Raw genomic sequence first — 21,130 nt, forward strand, 5'->3', positions numbered from 1 at the left:
GGGGGAGGCAGGAAGGCAGGGGTGGGGGAGGCAGGTCCCCAGGCCTAGACAGCCTTTGGGCTTTCCCCAGGGGTCTCAGTGAAGGGCCCAGAAAGCATCAGTGAATGGCAGTTCACTGTGGCCTCCTACTGGCAGCCAGACTGTCCCTTGGCCTCATACAAAGAGGAGCATCAAAGACCTCCACCCTGGAGCAGATTTTAAAAATAATAATTATTTTATATTACTCACAGTTGCTCCTCTTGATCCAGACAAGTAGTAAACTACTCGCTCCCCTTTGCACCCAGCCAGATACAAGCTCAAGGTGGAGAATGCCTAGACAAAGAGGTTACTCTCTCCACCAGGTGCAGCAAGGGGACATGCTTTGTTCCTCTGCCTTCCTGAGAGAGGTCACGGTTCATTCTACTAGCTGTTACCTTGTAGCACAAAAGACATACGTGCCTCAAGGCCAGATCCTAGTCAAACTCCAGTGGTAGCAAGGCCTAGCATATGGTCCAGACTTAGGACTGTCTATGGAAAAATGTCCCACAATTTCACCTAAACTCCCTTCCTGTTTCTTCCTCCGACAACAAGCGGCCACAAAACAGAGACCCCTTTCTGCCACTCTATGCTACATCTAGGAGTACTTGTTCTAGTAGTACAAGGGGGTCCACATGAATTTAATAGCCAACAAAACACAGGAATGGAATGCTTGCTGGAGGCATTAGATTTGGTTGAGTCTGGTGATGCCAGTTACCTTCAGCATCACGTTAGGGCAGCAGGGTACTGGGACAATGTTGTGGAGAAGTGCTGCATATCCCAGAACACAGACAGCCTCACCAGAGAGGAGACCCAAGAGCACACGTCACTCCCCCAAGTTCTTCTCTCTGATGGTGTTGAGAGGACTGAGGGTGGGTGCTGTGTTTCCTTAGATGGCTGAACACAGACCCCCCCATTCTAGAATTTTATTCTCACCCCTGATCTACAAACCCTTTCAACCCCATTTTAGACAATATCACTTGGTTGCTGGCAGACCAGCTGGACCAGGCAGCTAGATTTACCAGTTACACCCTCCTACTTCCCTCTCCTAGGGACTTCCACTCAAGAGAGCCTGAAGTGAATGCAATTGTTACAGTCTCAGAGAGGGATTTCCTTGCTTTGCGGGCAGCCCTGCGTAGCCTCTGTCTCCAGTCCTGAGCTCACTTCTGAGTGGGAGAAGAAGCAGCTCTATAGCAAAGCACTGGAGACCCAGGTACTCTTGGGAAACTGACTGGGCTTGGTTTCACACCCTGACCACTCATCCCTGCTGCCATGTAGGCCGTACTAGCCCCTGCACCCCTCAGGGATATCAGCTTTGGCAGCTGCCCTTACAGTTTGTGGACCTGACTGGTTTGTTCTGTCCTGAAAGACAAAAATCTCACCCTTTACCACTATTCAGATGTGGTGACAGTATGAAATCAGGTACTGCTGCAAAGCCACATGTTTCCTGCTGCCAGAGAGGCTGTATTGCAAAGATATGTCATTGTCCCCTTCTTCTCCCACCCATCCCCTTGGGTATCACCACCTCCCCTTCTCCCTGCCAGGCAGGTGGGTGATTGATAGTTCCTGAGGTTTTTGGAGAAACTCCTTCAGTAGGCACATGACGGTTCTTCCACTGGAGCTATTGGGCTCAGTGGCTTCAAGGTGCTGAGGGAACGGAAGGCAAAGGTGGATGGATCATACACAAAGTGGGGTGGTGGGCGGCCTCCGTTGATGCTCTGCAGGGGAATAAAAAGAAGGATGAAGTCAGTGCTCATAAGCTGCAAACAGTGAAGTTCTTGCTCAAGTGCTTTGTCACATCCCTCTCTGGTGCAATTACATCTCTTTGAATAGGTGGTCATGCTTGTACTCGCAGCAGATGGCACTTACATAAGTGGTAAAGCTCATTCCCTTGCTCCTACCCCTCAAGAAAAAAAGCATGCACCCCCCCCCTCCCTCCAAGACTGAGGTCTCTGGGATCCACAGAACCACGACCCATAGCATCTGTAGCCACTCAGATAAGTGAAACAGGATATCTATGTCACATTTAGAGTCCCAGAGTCAGAAGAGCATCACTGCCAGAAGGTATCACATGGAAAAGCTAAATTCAGATTCACTTGGCCTTGAAGGAGGATCTACTACACTTTTAGAGCAGGGAGATAAACCAGGTCATCGCTGAAGACTCATTCTTCAGTCCTGTTTTTCAAAAGTTCTCTGGTAAGGATTTACAAATCATCCTTTCTTAATCTGACACACTGAAACTCTCCAGAGTTTTGGCTTCAGACTCCACAGTTCAACAAGGAATATCTAGGAGATGGTCAGAGCAAAAAGATTGCACCTGAAGGCCTTAGAGCCTGATGTACCACAGCCACCAAAGACTACTCTCTCCCCTTTTGCTCCTAGAGTTCAGAGCATGGTCAGAACAGATACAGAGTAAGGAAGCCAGAAGTACCTGTGCACACCCTGCACTGCATGACAGGACAGAAATGCTGTTCTCCACTAGGCTGTGCTGAGACTGTGGGTCCCAGAGGAATTATGGTGCCAAAGAAGTGATTCCACCCCGTTAAACAGGACGTGTTTTCCATTTACTGTTACTTTGTTTGGTTTCTTTCCTTAAGCAAGCAGAAGCACCAGTGAGGCAGCTGCTTTATAGACACTCTTTGGCCAGGAGAGGAGGTCTCACTGCTCTATGGGCCAGCAGAGTATTTAACTCCTGCAGAGTTCATTCCCCAGGGATAGGTGTGAGATACCAAGTGCCACAAGCTGGAGAGCACAGCAGCTCAGAAACACATGCAAATGTCCCCCACCCTCATCTCACTCCCATCACTGCTGGGAAGGGCTTTACCATTGTTTTCATGGAGGCTGGAAAAAGCCCAGTGAGAAGAGATCTGGCCTGGGCTCTGGTGTTATGTGCGTCCCTGCTACCGCTTCTAGGCCTTCCCTAGCAAGACCAGGGTTTCTCTTGCCCAGTGTGCATTAAAGGACTGTTCCTCAAAGAATTAGGCTTTTCAGGAACAATTACCAACTCTTCTGTCTCCTCCAAGAGAGCGGTTGATTTTGGCACTTCAAAGTCCAGTCTATGAGACAGCTGCAACCACATACCAGCACAGCAACATGATATTCTGATGCCACCTGCCTCTATCCTGGCCGGGTTTTAACTTGTCATCACAGGACAAGCACATGCAACTTTTCCCAGAAAGCTGCTCGAATGGTCAGGCTTACCCAAACAGTCATGCCAAATTAGAGAGAGCTATGGAAGTATCCAAGCCAGGCCCTGGGTGCTGCAGTCACTGCAGCAGGACCTGGAAACCTCTGCCACCAGGATCTTGGTCACAGCTCAGCCCCATGGGGCAGACTTCATGTCAGAAAGGGCCTCTTTAAAAGCCAGCGTGGGCAGCGTGTTCCTGCCTAGTTGGTACCTCGCCTGCAAATTAAGATGGGCACTCGAGAATGGAAAATGCCAACATGGTGCTTGGCATCAGCTGTACCTGGAGTTTCAGCCAGCAAATCATGCCCTGCTACATCCCCCTGACACCTTGGCCAGCAGCATAAGAAACAAGAGAGGCAGATTTAAGGGCCTTTACTCAATAGCCACCTGCTGTGGGGTTATATATGGTGTATGCTCTGGCAAGTCTCAGAGCCAGAGGGTAACATAGCAACCCCTATTCAAAGCTAAGGGGCAGAATAAATCAGCACATTTGTCCTTCTCCAGAGCAGAGAAGGTCCCCTGCCAGTGCCAAGAGGGAATGGGAACAAAGAACCTGGCAGTCCCCTCCATTTTGAAATGCCAGACAGGATTAGGGAAGGCAGCTGAATCAGTTCATTTCTGGCGGTAGGCAGATGGAGAAGAGGCTCAGGAAAGACAAGTCCAGAGGACAGACGAAAGTCATCCACAAAACTCAGCAGGCTTTGGGTGGGAAGGCACCCTGGGGTTTCTCTCTGGGCCTTCTTCTGGGGCAAATGTGTGGGGCAGAGAGCTTCCCCAGGGCACAGCAAGGGAGACAGGCACAGAACAAAGGCTACAGCAAAGGATAGGGATATGAGAAGACACGGGAGGATGCAGAGATTCATGGGCGGTGAGGCAGCTGCAAGTAAGGTTCAAACTGCACCCAATCCCACCTCTTCATCACTGCACCTCTCAAGTGGCCACAAGATGATGGCTGGCTTTCAACAGCGCAGCCACCACAACAGCAGGGGAGGGCAGGGCGAGAAGGGCTCTGTGTCCTGTAGGCAGTAACAGGAGAGGCAGTAATGCCACTGCCCTCATTCATGGGAACACCCTGATCAGTCTGCAGTCATTTATAAACCTGAACAGCGTGGGTCTGTCTTATACCTACTCCGTGACTGAAAGGGCAGCACGTCTGCTAGGGACCTTGCGGGAGGAAAGAAAGCACCGGCACCAAAGCACTCCACTCTCCTCTTGCAGAACAGCATGTTTCGTTTGGAGCTTGTATTCTGTTCTAGGGATGACCAGGCCTGATCTGGCTTAGTCCACGACACCATTTGGGATCACAGCATGTGGTGGTCTGGCTCTGATGAGTAGCACAAGGCAAAGCTCTGTAGATGTATTCCCAGAAAGAAGATGGATAGGGCCGTCTGCCAGATAGGGGAATGTGTTCCTCCCACCCTTCGCTTGGGCCAGCTGCCTCCCTACAGCCTGGGCAAGTGTCCTAGCCAGCCTGCCCTTCCCCTTGGGTGCCCAGCACCAGCCTGTGACACCTGGGACATGGTTTTGACTAAGGAAGGCTGTTAGAGTTGCTGCTACTGCAGCAGGCCCCCGGGGAGCTTGCCACAAACCTGCTTGACAGCCCCTGCTGAGCAACCCCAGGCCAGCTCCTGCAGAGGCTCCTTGGAGCGCAAACACTCCACACTCGGCCGGTGCGTTCATTCTAATGGCATTTGGGCAGCTGGGTAACTTACACAAAATGGAGCCTAATATGGGCCCTGTGCTAATGGCAATCATTAACCAGAGCCTTCAATTTGTTAAGCAATTTATTTACACAGCTGGAGAACTGCCTGAGATACAAGCACTCTGCTGCTGGCAGGAGGGGACACGTGCTCGGATGCACGCTCTGTCACACACACCCATGCTCACTTGCACACGCTCACCTGCTCTCACACGCTCTCCCCAGTACACGTGCCCTTTGCTGGTCACTTGTCCACACCCCTCCATGCACACATCGACCTCCTCCTGACTTGGAAAGTCAGGAGGTCTCTCTCACAAGGAGAGCTGTCCCTGCTCATACAAATCTTGTCTGCTCACATTGTAACTCAAGGCAATCAGGGCCCCAACCCCACCAGCATCCACGGGACAGTTCAAGGGACCAGAGTTCGTCACTTGCTCATACAACTGCCTGGAGCAGAAAGTAGTTTCAGTACCTGCAGACACCTGTGCTGCTTCATTGCACGCCTCATTGGATTTAGATGAGCTCCTCAGGGAGTTAGCTTGGGTTAACAGGTTTCAAACAGCTATGTGCAGAATGCCTCAGTCACACACCCTTGTCAGCGTGCACCCAGACACACGCTTCTTCCCTTGTCTATGCACACCTACGTATGCTCTCCTGCAAACCTCCACTGTGGTCACCAGTTGTATTAATACCACTAAATACAAGTGGTAAATAAGCAACCAGGCTTGAAACATATCTGAAACACATTAACAAAGAAGCACACCTAAAGATGGTACAGATAGCGACTGGATGCAGGTGCCTCAAAGAAGACCAGTGAGATTAAATACCAAAGAAGAAATGCAGAATTTCAATCATAACAGCAGCCCTCAGAAAACAGAGAAATGGGCAACTGCTCCATAAATCAGTCTGTAACATAACGGTACATTTCAGCAAGGAAAACGTACGTAAGGGATAAATCTACTAATACAAACCCACATTCCTCCCAGAAACCCATCCCTTTACCCCTATAAAGTCTGGGAAAATATCCCAAATGCAGATTGTGAAATAATTTTGGACTCCTGATTCCACAAAAGCACAGTTCTCCTCTTCAGACAAAGCAAAGGCAAGCACAGCTCCAAGTGTGCTTTCAGCTGTAGGAATGACAATCCCCACAGGATGGGGAAAATGAAGTTACCTAACACAACAATGTCTTAGAAGGGAGTGGTGTGCTAGGGGTGACATGAAACTAAGCCCTGCTTAATACTCTTTGGTCCTCTTTCATAACAGCTCTAGTATCCTGGTGGGATTCAAAACCAGATCAGCTTGTGCATTCTGACAACACGTCCCCTACTCAGGGCCAGTCTAGCACAGGAGTCCCTTCCTTCCTACCCCAGCGGTTGGGAAACGCTGCCGAGCTCCGTTGAAAGGATGCAGCCTTCCAGCGGTGGATGCCTCTCAGTGGTGGGTGAATGATCCCTTTGCAGTCTGTAGACTCACTTGTTAAAAGTCCTTTGGGATGAAAGGCACCATGTAATTGCAAGTTGTAAAGACACATCCGATTCCCACCACCACCCTGTGTGGAAAGGAATAAATCCCCAGAAGAGCCTTGGCAAAGACAGATGCCTGCCTGCTATGCTGCCTGTTCATGAGACAGCTGCCTTGCCCAGGAGTGGACAGAGCCAGAGGTAGCACTGATATTCAGGCAGGGCACAGCGACTGTAAAGGCTGTCTGACTCCACAGTGGAGCGTTAACAGGTACACTGCTTTTAATTTCCACTTTGCCCTTGTTCCTCTCACCCTTGCCAGGTGGTTAGAAAATAAACTGTTGACACTTCAACTTCGATGTGTAAAATGTGAGCAAGGGAAGGGGACCTCCAGGCCTTCTCCTAGCTACGTCTGTAATTCTGGACGCTGTCTTGATCAAGTCCATCATCTCTGCCTCAGTTTCTCCTGTGCATAATATGTACACCACAGTCAGGCAGCCAGGATGAACTAACATCTAGGTGTTCTGACCTTCTGATGAGAGGTGATATCCTTTCAGTTACAGTCTCACTTCAGGCAATTTTCAAGAAATAGTCACTGACAAGCAGGACCAGCTCCTCCAGTGTAGCAGCAATTCACATTTAACTGCCTCTTCATTAACTCCAATAGGGCCTCTGACAATTTACTATAGTCACAGATGTGGAGCAGCTCAAAGAATAACTTTTCAAAGGCAAACCCTTTCCCTCCTGAAAGTCTCTCCTCCATCTCCAGGTTCATACCCAGTTTAATTTCAAGGGATAGCTAAAAGATACACCACAGCAGAACTTCATTTTAAGAGCATTCTTCTTCATTCTCTTACAAGAAAAAGAGATCAACTCCAAAAACTGTTCTAACAAGGAAGAATAAAACTTTGCAGTTAGCACCATTTTTTCTGTGTTCTCCATTACCCTTCCCTAAAAGGCTGAAAGGCCTTTTTTCCTCCACCAACATACGGCTGCCTAACATCTACTGCCTTCAATGCAACCACATGGCAACGACCAGTTCAATTTACAAACACATCACTGTTTCCCTTAGCAAGGAAAAATAAAAAAATAAAAATAAAAAATGTATCAAACATTTGCAAATGTGTGTGCAGAGTTGTCAGATGGCAACTACCAGACTTAGAGAGGTGCCACCAGACAACACTGAACTTTTTTGGAAGGTACTTCAAAGGGCCTAGCAGATGCTTGCTGGTCACTTGCCCAAAAGCAGAAATAGGCCAGTTTCAGATATGGCTCCTTGTTGGCACCAGTGTAATAAGCCTTTCTTCTCCTCTTTCTCTCAGGTCTTGGAGATGTGTCTTTGAGAAGGCTGACTGCAAGCTTTGATTAGGAATGAGACTCCACAACGAAAAGGGACAGATGGGTCACTCAGAGGTACAGGCTGTCAGTGCTCTGTGGCCAACTTGGGGGACTCATTGTTCTCCTGTCTCAGTGAAGGCCATGCTCTGAGGGCCACACAAATCTCTTAGGAAAAAGAGCATGAACCCACAACCCCTACTAGTAACCTGCATCTTGTCCCGACTTTCTCTCCTGATATGAAATGGCCTCTCCTTCCCCGCACACACCTGCAGCAGCTCCTGCACACACCCCAGAGTCTGTGAGCACCAGAACAGGAGGAAAAACAGGCATGAGAGGAGCTCCAAGCAAGCACAGACACAGGCAAGGCACAATCTAGCCTTAAATCTCTCAACTACATCCGAGTAGAGTCCTTTGCAGTTTTGGTCTGTCTGTACACAAGCGACACTACCTTGTCCTCTTCTTCCTCCCCACTGTCCCCTTTCCAGCCCCCTCCTCTGTGGCAGGAACATCTTCCCTCCTTCTAGAGGGATCACAACCAGCTGCCTTCACAGTCCTCCTCCCTTCAGGGCAGGAACCCCAGGTATGATGCTTCTCACGGAGCCTGCGCGTGGTGAGTACTTGGGCGTGTAAAGCTTCCAGTTTGTATGAGGCCAGGGCAACCCAATTCCCTCCGGCCAGGCAGGCTGGCTCAGAGCAGCACGCTGCTTTCAACTTAAAGGGAATCCAAATTAAAACTGCAAAGTGAGTATTAATTACCCTGGCATGAGCAGGCTGCGAACGCACGCTGACGCGCTGTGCTTGCCTCTGGACAAACCGCCCCAGCCGTGGAAGCCAAGCGCAGGAAGTGGGTGTACTATGGGAGAGGTGTGTGGGAAAAGAGGATTACAGCTCTGGGGACTGGAAGAGGGAATGGGTGCCAGGTTCCCACAGCCACGTGAGCGAAGGGGAGCAGGGAGCAATTGCAGAGGGCCTGGATATGGTGGTAAAGTACATGCCCGATCTACCATCTTGAACTTGAAGCCCTGCCAGAAAACAGTGGCAGAGTCACTGTGACCCTCTGCCATCCCCTACCCCTCTCTCTCTGCTCCATCACCCAAGTGTGATCCAAAAGTCACCAAATCTGTCCCCCTCTCTGTGAAACATGCCTTGCCACTTCCCAGCCCCTTGAACCATGGCACCACCAGCCACAGGTACCACATACGGACAAGGCTGTCCCAGGAGCAGCCAGTCACTGGGCTGCACCTCACTCCTAACCTCCTTTCTATCCCTCCCCACCCTGACATTCTTAAACCAGACCCACAACCCAAATCAGACCACAAAGCAAGGACATTGCTGAAAATAGGACGTCAGCCTCCTGACTCACCAGCCACATTACTTTCATGGTGTTGTCTGGATAACAGAGCTCTTGGTTACTCCACAACATCTATTCTGCAAGTACTTACATGATTTAATGGGTGCAAGGCCATACATGGCAGGAATTTATGAAAAAAGCAGGCAGCGATAAAAATTCTTTTCTTTAAGGAAGCAGAAGACAGAGATGACAGTCCCTCTTCTGGCTGCTATGGCCAGGCTGAAGGCTGGTTAGCCCTTGCCATGAAATCCAATAAAAGCAATGCTAAATAAAACAATGTCTGGAGCCAGATGTTTGGGATAGTTTTTAACAGAGGCATTCCCACCTTGGCTACACTTGGGTTCCTTCCCCACGCTGAGGAAACTCTGGACAAAGTCTTGTGTCAGGAATTATTCAGACCACGGGCTGAGGTTTTCCAGGGACAGCTACCACTGCACAGAAACCGTCGGCAGGCAGCTTGGTGGCTTGGTTGAGAGGAGCATGGGGGGGATCTGGTTTCCCCAATAAGCAAATGGATATTTGTGCTCTCACTTGGTAGAGGACCTTCTCCATTTTGCTCAGCAGAGATGTGCCTGTCAACAAGAGACAAGAGCCTGCCTAGGGAACTGGAGTGCTAAAATCTCCATGAGGGGTCTATGCCCAGCAAGTATCCAAGGATGCAACTGGCCGGGGAGACCAGTCTCTCTTGTTGCTTCTAAAGGGCGGGTTTGGGTTCAGGTACTCACTCACATACTAAAGACAACCAGGAGGGTTTGACAAACTGTTAGCAAGCTGCAGTTTGGGATCTCAGCTGCCTGAGATGTCAGAGCTGTTTAGACTGCATGATATGGTATGAATACGGACACAGCTCAAGGAATGCGGTTTGAAGATCAAAGACTAGACTTCAGTTCTCTTCACACTGTCTTTCTTTGGGCAAGTCACATTCTCCGCTGGTTTCTCACTTTAACTCACTCTGAAATTGCAATTATGATATTTATCTGACTCTGGGATGCTATATTTAGCAAGGCTTGCAAAGCACCTTGGGAGCCTGTGATGGAATAAGCAACATATATGTGTGCGTGTTTGTGTGTGTGTATATATATATATATATATGTACGTATACATACATAGTCTTATGATTTTTTAGAAATCTTGACTTCTTGCTGTGCAGCCAGGACCCCAGGTTTACTCCAGTACTGCTCTGTCACCTAGTATGCCTTGCAGTTGTGAATAGTTCAGTCGTTTGCCAAGAAGGCTCAGGCCAGCGTATCTCCTGCTCAGCTCCAAGCTGAAAAGGTCCCTTGTTTTAGGAGAAGAAAACCCAGCATGTTTCTGCAGTGGCCTTTTAGGATGCAGACACAAAAGATAAGAGACAGGGAAGGCATTCCAGGGATCTGGCCCTTGTTCAAGCAGAGGGCGTTCTCAGCATTGATAAGATCAAGGCAAGAGCACAAGAGGTTTATGTTCCGATTTAAAATTCTTATTTTATTCTTTACATAGCAGAAAACATCTCTCTGATCAGCCAGGTTATCAGATTGGCCTTGAAATCCTTACTCCCTCTCTGCCTGCCCCAACAAGAGCTCTCAAGATACCCAGGGGCTTGCCAGTTGTGTCTTCTACCCACCTACTGCTGCTGAGATAAGCCCAGCTCTACTTATCCCATTCAGAGACCGCATGTAGGAGTTTGTGAAGGAAGAACAAGAACAAGACTAGATGACAGACTTGTAAGCCTCATCCCAAGAGGGCCTGGAGAACTGAAGTCTTGTGGTATTTATACAGAGGCTCTGGAAGACAGGTCTCTGCATTCAGAGCTGGCTACAGATGACCAAGCCTGGTCCAGGGCAGAGGCAGTTATACTCTGTGAGCACGTGCTCATGCAGTCACCCTCCTTCCAGCACTAAGGACACGTCTCCACACAACACCTGACTGCACCACGCAAACGTGCTCCTAATGCTAAAACACCCACATACTCACTCACATGGAGCACCATGCTTCCAGTTACAGACATTACACCAGCTGACACTTCGGGGCACGAGCGACCAGGTCTGCACACACATGTTGCCCACCTCACTGGGCAATACCCAAGTAGGCCCATGTCTACCCCTCACCTTGCACTGACACGTGTTATGCCACATGTATCTATGACATACAAATCCATACTTCATATACGTGCTGTCACCTCCAATTTATCCCCGCTCGCCTGCCCACAGGGGCCAATTCTCCTGTTCCATTATCCTTTACTGGGGGGAGGGGTGGGGAACAGAAGGGAACTGTTTTAAAATGTTATTTTCTTTTCACTGTAGACCCTGACCTCTCACAGCTGCTATTCCTGAAAACATTTCAAACATGACTGAGCTGCTACACATTTGAGAAGTTTATTAATCTCTCTGCCTTAATCTGTCTAGGTTCTTAGACTTGTCACATTGTTGTCCCACCATCCTGCTTAAGAACTGCTGAGCTAGTGGAAAGGCTATAGCCCAACACTGCCTGAGTTGACCCATGGGAAGCTGAAGTACAGGGAACAACAACAAGGTGGCATCTTTGTGTTAAAACAGCACATGGAGAAGCAGAATTCGGCCTAGATCACCTGCTTGAGAAAGACTACCAAGGACAGTCAGGAGGAGGGTATTTTTAAAAGCACGCATTATCTCACAACCACCTGAGACATTGTCCTCAGCAAGGAGTATGAAAATTCTTCGTTGATGTTATTAGCAGGTCACTGTCATCATCTGCCTCACATAGGAGGGAATAAGGATAATCCTTTCTCCCCCGAGCTCTTCAGCAACAGGAGAAACAGGGAGAGAAAGCAGAGCTCCTTGCTTCAAACCCCCAGCATAAACCATCAGGTAGTGTGCCTGCTTCTCAGATCAGCTCATCCACTGCATCTCCATCCAGTTGGATGCTGTCTGGATGTCACTGCCCACCTCAGTTCAGAAAGAGACTGCATGCTCTTTACCCATGCTGAAACAGGAACACTTTTGCATCAGGGCTTCGCAGGGCCACAGTGACACAAGCAAACTGGTTCACATGGTGACGTTTCCTGTTCAGACACACAGACAGTTGCCTGGTTCCTCCTGTAACGGCTCATCAACCCATTTACTATGAGAGATATATCTTCATTTCTTCCACCCTCACCACAATGGCAAAGTCCCAACACTGAACCTGTGTCACCAGACCCTCAGCAACAGAGCGCCAAGCCTCTCACCTTGCCTCCTGCTACCATCCTTTGCAAAAGGCCAGATTCAGGAGGGCCTCAGAATAGCCCTCCCAAGTGAGCTAAGGTCCCCTGATTCCATTGCTGAGTGCTGGGCAAGAGACGGAAATCACAGAATGGTTGAGGTTGGCAGGCACCTCTAGAGATAGTCTAGTTCAACCCCCCTCCTCAGAGCAGGGTCAGCGAAAGCATGTTGCTCAAGACCGTGTCCTGGCATGCTTTGAATATCTCCATGGATGGTGACTACACAATTTCTCCAGGCAACCTGAATTTCCTGCGTTTCAACATGTGCCCATTACCTCTTGTCCTGCTGCTGGGCAACACCGAGAAGGAACCCTGCGCCAAGCATGTCTTACTGGCTGGACTGAGGTTTCTCTTTATATGATAAGAGCACAGCATCATCCTTCAGAAGTATCAGCTTCTCTCAGCTGTTTCCAGAGCTGAGACATCTCAGCAAGGTATTCTGCCAGGGACCTGCTGCCTCCTTTCTAAGCTGGGTACACAAATGTGGACACTCACAATCATTTGAAAAATGGAAGCAAAAATGCTTCTTTACTTAATGGCTCTGCCACCACGACAGACCAACAAGAGACTGTGAAGTTTCATATGCTATTGTCATGGAAACCACACGAGTGCCTCAGGTAGAGATGCACTGTCCCAGCCCTGCAAGGTTGGCCAGAGAAGCCTGGATTCTGTGCCATCTGTCAAGAAGGGTGTGCTCTCAGTTTCTACTGTTTATTTTAGTGCAAGCTGACATGCATGCTCAGTAGGGAGCAAAGGGATAATTCTGCCTCTCAGATTCTCCAGGGGCACACCAGTAAGCCGCAATAATGAGCTCAAGGTGTCAGGGGAAACCATCCCATCCCTGAAACCCCAGCGACCGGAGGACTGCCAGCACAGAACACTGGAAACCACTGCAGTGCAGGGACACCCAGGAAAAAAAGCAAAAGCATGCAGGGCAGGCATAAAGGAAAGTGATAAACAAGTTGCACTAAAACATTGCAGCAGGATTAGATTGTCGGTAGGTCTGAAGGACAAGGCACAGTATGGGGAGAGCTCACATGGCACACGGGGAGACAGCTCTACTGAAAACAATCTAGGTGAAGCACAAGAGACTACATAACAGATCAGAATTAACTGTGCAATCAGAAGTATCAGGTCATTCTGGGGCTGCTGGAAGACAGAACTGAAGTGTCCTGGGAGAAGGCATATGAGCAGTTGGAGAAATACTGTCCAGCTTGCACAAGTCTCTAGCCAGCCCTGCCTGCTCCTCCTCCTCTCAAATATCAAATTCACCCACAAAGCAGTGATGGGCAGGGGCACCCAGTAGCATGCCCATAAACAGTAGCACTTCTGGGTACACAAAGGCACCAGTCCTATTTCCTGCTGGGCAGGTGTAAACCCTGAAGTATCCTGCTCTGCTGTTCATCCCTCTTGCAAGGCTATAACTACTGCAGAGAAAGCAGCAGTTTTGTCACAAAGGTTATCTGTTTTCTTCACCCTGACCTGTTTTTTGCCTGTACATCGCAAACGTGGAGGATCACAAGGGGCTCAGTGGACTGAGGCAATTGTTTTGGCTGCAGTGTGCAAGGTCATGCACACATCTCCTGCAACGCCATACAGCACTGACTGAAAGAAAGCCAAGGTACCCACAAAAGAGACAGGGGTTGGCTGAAGAGTCAGGGGATGGGGTACTAGAGACAGACTCAGAGGTGCAGGTAGCACCAACTACAAGCAGGAGAGTTGAGCAAACCTAGCCCTGCTAGGAGTGTGTGTACTGAAGAACAGGAGATGCTCAGACACTGCAGTGTCATCCCAGCTACCAAGCCATCTAGCTCTCTCATCTGCCGTCATCCAGTCCTATGTCCCATACAGTTCTGCAGACACCAGGCACTACGCAGCTACAGTCCCTTCCCACAGCTATCACCCAGTATCTCTCACGCCTACCAAATACCACTTGCTACCTCAGATCAGCACTTCTCTTGGTCAAGAGGGATCCAAATGACACCCTACAGGACAGCTATGCAGAACTGTGTGAGCTCACACAGCAGGGATGTAGACTTTCACTCCAAGGAAGCTTTGAACTCATAGTCTCCAAAATGGAAGAGACAACATGTTACTAGCCTCGGCAGCACCTAACCTAAACTGCAACTACAGACTATACTCCAGACTAGCAACTTCTGTTATGCAGCTGATCAAGGCACAGGAAACCTCCAGAAATAATCTTCTGGGCATAGATGTTCAAAGAGAATCACCACAGATATATGTGGAAAGATGAAGGAACAGCATCAGAAAAGGGCAACTTACATGAATTTTAATAACTCTAGTCTTCGTTCCACAATTCTTCTTGAGCAGCATCTTCTGAAAGAGAAGTAGAATCCAGGGATTAGTAGCAGTAGCATGAAGGAACAAAAAGAGAGAGGTTGTAGGGAGTCTCTTTTCATCAACATTTAATTAGCAAACAAGATGGATGGATGGTTACGTGAGATATGAAAGACTAACAATTACCAGAGGTGGCCATTAAGTAATCAACCTAATCTGAGACTGTCTCACCCAATCCAAAGGTGAGTCCTTTGGCAGTGGCTGACACCCTAGGTTTCAAATGAATGTACAAGAAGTTCCACAGAGAAAGAGATGGAACAACTGCCTAAAAGGAAGTTTCTTCCCAATTTCTGTCAATTAGTGGTTAGACTCTGCCCTGAAGCAGGTGAATTCATCTTCCTTTTATGAAGAAAAAAAATAGCCATTAAATATGTAAATGTGGATGTTCCCCTTATTTAAGTTATTTTCATAATGTTTATTTATTTAGAATTAAAAAAACAGGTATAAAGCACCTGCCCACAGTCCTAAGTCTCTTTGCCATATACAGAAAGAGCCATTAAAGTTGTCATAACATATGAACCGCACAACTTAGCAAACAGGATATACTTAAAACAGCAATTACTCTGTGTAACTACAGAAATAAACAGGTGAGTTGCAGCTCTATCCCAGCTCTGAAGCAGAGTTTTGAAAGTTGGCAAGTGAATAAAATCATTCTTTCCCCTCAAAAATTTCCAAAAAATGGTTCAAAGTGGAAAAACAAGGCTTCAGGAGAGAACAGTTTTTCCATACAAAATACTTCAACTACATTTTTCACAGTGAAAAACTTGGTGGTGGAGGCACGTCAGGAAGAAACTTCTCCGTCAGCTTTTGAGAGAAATAATAGATTTTCCTAGCTCCTGACTGTCTTCTACCCTTTTCCAGTTGGAAAGCTGTGTGAAGTGTAGGAAAACACTCCCCACCAATCCTGCTTTAACAAAGCACCTGAAGTGGTTTTCAGATTAAGTTCTCAACACAGAAGCCCTGAGGAAAGACATACCACCATCTTACCAACATGGACAGTAAATAGAGAGACCTTTCTACTTCCTCTCTCATTTGTTTGAAGTCTTCCTGCTTTTTCCATTAGAAGACAAGATAAAAGTAACACAGTAAAGACAGCATTGGAAACTCAAAGCTTAAAAAATCCACCATGAAATATACAAAACCCCAAAAAAACTCAGAAGGGAAAAAAACAAAAACAAAACCCAATAAAACTGAAGAGGTGCTCAGGCAAAAGTATATATTATTTTTCCAGTAGAAAGTACTGCTGGGGGCAGGGGGAGAAGTCCCACTCTTCATTCTACACCCCATGAGCATGTCTTTGCAGTGCCAATCCACACAGCTGCCCAAAACTTGGAGAGGAGGTGGAAGACCCACCCACCATGTCTACGTGCACCAGCCTCTTGTATCTAAAATCCAAACCTCAGCACACTCACAGCCCACTTACATGCCAGGAAAAGAGGTGGACACTGCAGCAAGTCTTGAAACTTGTACATGGGCAGTTCAGGGCGTGAGGAAAGTGCATTTCACACTGCCCAAGCACGCACTGGGGGAGAAGGAAGGTACTGCAAGGGTTTTGAGCTTTTTCTCTTAATCCTTTTGCAGGTGAATCCTAAATGCTGTCTTTGTTTTTCATCAAAGGGCTCAACAGCAGCCATGCCTGACACCTCTGTCCCCAGGTCTGACCTGGCAGCACAGGCTTCCATGGCAGCACAGCACCAAGCTTTCTAACCTAAAAGGACCCAACAGGTCTTTGCACAAACTAGGTAAAAGGAGACAAAGGGAATTGCTGAACTGAACTAACCTGAGCCTGTGCTGTCCAACTAAGCAAGTAATTCTCTGGGAATTCCTAGAAAACAACACAGGGCTCCTTTCCCAGCCAGGCTGCAAGGCAGTTATTATCAGGCTGGTGTTTACTGTAAGGTTATTGCCTTTCTTAACACCCCCCACAACCACACAGTGAAAAAGACTGAGGAGGAGGGAGAACTTGGTGGGGCTGACAAACCCCAGGGGTGCAAGGAATGGAAAAAGCAAGGAGTTGTGAGGTCTTGCAAAGTCTTCGTCTCTCCGTAAGCTTTTCTTCTAGATTGCGGTGAAACGTTGGCTGCTGGGGATGAGGAAGGGTAAGGTAGACATCGCACAAGTGGGCTTGTGGTTTGAGCTAAAGGGTGTGAGACAAAGTAGAGTTGAGCAATGAAAGTGAGAATCAGGACTCCTGATTTTGAGCCCTGTCCTTTGGGGGAAGAGCGCTGTTACAGCAGGACATGCCTTGCTGCGTGCCATTTGACTGCAAGCTGTGTGGCTTTGGGCAAGACTCTCGGCTTCTCCATGCTGCTGTAGAGCTCAGCTTTACAGTGATACTTGGCTGAACCCCCAAGGACAGAGCAAGGCTGTGACACCAAATTCCACAGTGCCTCAGTAGCACTACAAGATCCTCTGCTGAAAGAGGAAAATTATTTTTAAACACAACTCACCAGCCAGGGAGCAAGTACACCTTCCTGTGCAGTCCAGCAGGGTCCAGTGCCTAGCAAGGTCCCATCCACAGAACCCCCGATGACTCCATCAGGGTACAACAAAAGACATTATTTCCCAGATACAAATTAGCAGAGGCAGCAAGACCTTAAATTTACTCATCCTGGCCTTCTATTAAAATGCATAGAGAGGAACAACAGAGATGCAGAAAGACAGAAAGTTTGAAGTAGCCTGTGGGTGGATGGACAACCAGCCAGACTCCACCAAGAGGAATTCAAGTACTCAGCTGTATCACAAGTCCTACGCTTCTGGCACAAAGCAGAGGTGCTCTTTTAGTGATGCTGTTGTGATGAGCTTTAACCATCTGAGGATCTTGCCACTATTTGCACCATTGCGATAGTTCAAAGGGGTTGCATCGCGTAGCAAGAACAGGATGGCCTACGTAACTATTTTTGTTAGTTAATAGTGATCTCTGGTGGGCCTCTTGATGGACTTAGTAGTTAAAAAAAAACATGACTTCCCCTCATTTGTAGGCTGTAAAACTGGAGCATAAGCCTCAGCAGAGGAAGCTCTCTGGAATTGCTGGGTTTTCCTGCATACACTTAGAATGGAAGTGGAGCAAGACCACTTGTGCTGTACTCTTCCAGCTTCACTGCAAGGGTCCAAGATCACCATAAGAAACAAAACAGCAGGAGGGACAGAGAGCAAGCCAGCCACATGATCCTTCAGCTGAGAATGAATAAACAGAAGGCCAGTTATCAAATGTTATTCTATTTAATCAAATTGCTTCCACCTCACTTGCAGCCCCATGCTCTCTGCACCCAGCACAGTAAAGCCACGCTTTACAACAAGCCAGTCAAGCATCTTTGTTTGGTTTTCCGTCCCTCAGTTTTCCCTTCCCTTGCCAAACCTGAGCACAGACTTTCGGACAAGGAAGCTAAAACGCAGTGCTGCCTAGCAACAGCCAGGGACTTTCCATAGCAGCCTCTCCTCATCCTCCCTCTGGAGACCTCCTCATCACAAGCCAACCACGAGATGCAGCAACTCATTAACTCCTATTTACATAGATACAAGGCAGAGCTGAAATAACATTTATTTGGCTACATGACTTGTAGTAGCCTAAAGCCAGTGGGAATGGCCTATAAGAAAGGTGACACGTTCAGTTTAGTAACCCTGGGATTATTCCCAACTACTAGGCCAATCTGGAAATGCAGTTTTATTTTCCTCAAGTCATTTTTTGGGAGCTATGACAAGGAAAAGAGCAGAGATTTGCCTAAGGTCATGGAGAATTTTAGTAGCAGAGCTGAGAATAAACAGCAGAGTTTTGTTTCCGAGACTCTTTCTTCCACCTGCAGAAAAGGAAACGGAAGAAAAAGAGACAGCATCTGTGCTCAGCCTCCTATTTCAATTAAGAAGTCCCTCCCATAGGTCTCCAACAGAAATGCTGGCATCAGATCCAAAACCTACAGTTTGGGAGCACTATTATTTGCACAAATGAAAGTTTATTTTATGATCTGCTGTGGCTTCCACTTAAAAGGAGGAAATGACACGACTAAGGAAATGTAGAAAGCCTTTCTGAGGGCACAAAAGCTATGCCTTGCTCTAAAAATAAGCCTGAACTGGAACATTTTAGTGTTAAACTCCCAGAAAACAGCAGAATCAGTTCAGTCTAAGAACCCTCCCACCAATCCCACCTCCTGTCACACAAATACAGTCCGCTCGTAACCCAGTGACTCTCTCTCCTGAACCAGGATTCAAAAGAAAGTTGCAGGGACAGGAAATTATCACTTTTAAGGGTTACACATTTATTGAACAACATGCAGGAACGAACCCTTGAACTGGCATGTGTGGCTTTGCTCTACACCATTGCCACATCAAAATACCACAGTAACAGCAGAGAGGAACCACCACCCCTGCTTCTCTAAGAGCACTCCCCTCTAGACCAGCTTTGCTTTGGAGACATCTCCAAGTAAGCAGTAGTGCCTCGAGTCCTCTAACGCCAACTTGAGCAGTTTTGAACTGACCCAGACAGTTAGTGGTACACAAATGTATTTGCTTATGGACACAAGCTACTGCATCCAGAACTACTGTACACAAACTGCATCATCCAGTTGACTGTAATATATATTAACAAACAAAATATATGTATTCTTAATGCAAGGTCATTCTAGGGATAGTGGAATCCTCAAGAAGGATGAATTTATGTCATACTACAGTTCAAAACTAAATATTTAAAACTCATCTGGCAGTGAACAATTTAAAGGCATGCATCACAGCTTAATTTTCAAATATTTTAAGAGTTTGAACAATCTCCTAAATAAGTGTACAATGCAAAATATCAGCTTGTATATTAATAAACACCTTTCATCTTACATCTGTTTTTTATATGCACATTTCTATTTTTAGAATGGTTTCATTTTCACTACCTCCATAGGACAAAGCAACAGCTCTTCTGTCTGCGGGTGGGTTTTGGGGTTTGTTTTTTTTTTTTTTTAATTACTATTATTTATTTAATTTTATTATCTGGTTGTAGTTCTAAACCCAAGGGGCTGTCTAGAGTTTGATGCGGTTTAATTACTACCATTTTTTTCAAACTAGTTTAGTCTATTTAATGCAAGAAAACATCGGAACTTTCAGTCCAACTTCTCATTTAATTTACAATAAATCAGCACATTTCATCAAATGCTGCATACTGATACACAATCAGCTTGTTACAACTTAAGAATTTTGCAGGGATTTTAACTTGTTTAATGAAAAATATTTCATAATTTTTTTAAGAGTCTGCATTGAGTAACTGTGCTGTAACTTGACTCAAAGACCAGACTTTTAGAAGAGCATCAAGCAGGCCAGAAGTCTGCCTTTCATTAGTTTTGCTGGGGACCCTCCACAGAAGGGCTGGTGTGCTTTGACTGAAAGCATGGATGTGTTTGTCACTTGTTGACATCGTAAAGCTCTTGACAGAATGAAAAGTTTTAAGCAGACCAAGTTTTAAGAAAGTCTTCCCAGCTTCATAACTTGTTTTACTTCCATGCTGTTAACCCTAGCAGCCAGTTTCCCAGTTGTCCAGAGTCTTCCAGGAACAGTAAGACAGATGAAGCTTGAATGTCAAGCAGAGAAAATAAATATGGAAACAAGACTGACGACATCATTTTGTTCAGAAAAAGAACTGAAAGAGGAAACATTACAATGTGAGGAGAAACTGAACTCTAAGTCATAGCAGAAGGCTGATGTGAAGGAAGAAACCATGCGCAGCGATGCAATGTCCATGCAGACAAAAAACAACAGAAAGGAGTGAAGCAGCTCCATGGCCCAATGAGCAGAGGGCTGAAGGGGCCTCAACAAGATGCTTCTTGGGACAGGGAGGTGAAGCTGATGCTGGTGCAGAAGCAACACCGATGTTGGGCTGGCTAGGTAGCACAGCCCCATAGCCCTTCTCTCCTGAGATGGGGTCTGAGAGCAAGAAGCCCATCCAACCTCCTTCCCTACCAGCCCCCAGAGCCGGGTTTGGGCCAGGAGAGGCAGCTTTCCCCACTGGCCAGCTGCCGAACAAAGCCTGTCCCCTGACCCACCACTGCCCAGGCAGGGAGAGCATGCAGAGGGTTAAGGCGCAGGGCAGGGGTGCAGCTGCAGCGCAGTGGGCAGAGGAGGTCAGGCAGCTGCACAAAGTGGCTATTGTGGGGCACACTGCGGCTGCAGGCTTCTGCTTGACCGGGTCCCACCTCTGTCCCACCGTGAGGCATGGAGCAGATAGCCCAGGGGCTGCAGGGGCAGGAGGCCCACAGCTGGGAGCTATCAGCGAGCAGGGAGACAGACACACATGCAGCCGAAGCAGCGGCAGCCCCATGCTACCAATGAACAGAGGATGCCAGCAGGGCCCTTTTCACAGCACAGGCTGAATTAAAGGAAGGAGATCATCTACCCCTAAAGGCAGCGCTCCCATAAGCCAGGCGTGCAACCCCACACGGCCCCAGCCACAGCTCAGCAGTGAGCACCTTTAGGTGGTCCCTGACCCGGCAGCTCCAGGCACCTCCACACTCAACCACCCGAGCCCAGT

The 21,130-nt window shown here is 47.7% G+C and overlaps 1 protein-coding gene across 2 annotated transcripts in view; it reads right to left on the reverse strand.

The window, feature by feature from the left end:
• Positions 1-1,604: 1,604 nt before the first annotated feature.
• LOC104530366 (uncharacterized) overlaps positions 1,605-21,130 on the reverse strand; it is a 58,444-nt gene continuing 38,918 nt past the window's right edge. Inside the window, exons 4-5 of one of the 2 annotated variants that reach the window (XM_010174928.1) lie at positions 14,554-14,607; positions 1,605-1,733 (exon numbers count right to left, since the gene is read on the reverse strand). In XM_010174928.1, coding sequence (XP_010173230.1) covers positions 1,605-1,733; positions 14,554-14,607 — 183 coding nt within the window. The remainder of the gene's footprint in view (positions 1,734-14,553; positions 14,608-21,130) is intronic. The other variant, XM_029086717.1, reaches the window with a different exon arrangement.

Source organism: Antrostomus carolinensis, unplaced genomic scaffold, assembly GCF_000700745.2.
Source record: "Antrostomus carolinensis isolate BGI_N321 unplaced genomic scaffold, ASM70074v2 scaffold17649, whole genome shotgun sequence".
In the NCBI taxonomy this organism is placed as follows: domain Eukaryota; kingdom Metazoa; phylum Chordata; class Aves; order Caprimulgiformes; family Caprimulgidae; genus Antrostomus; species Antrostomus carolinensis.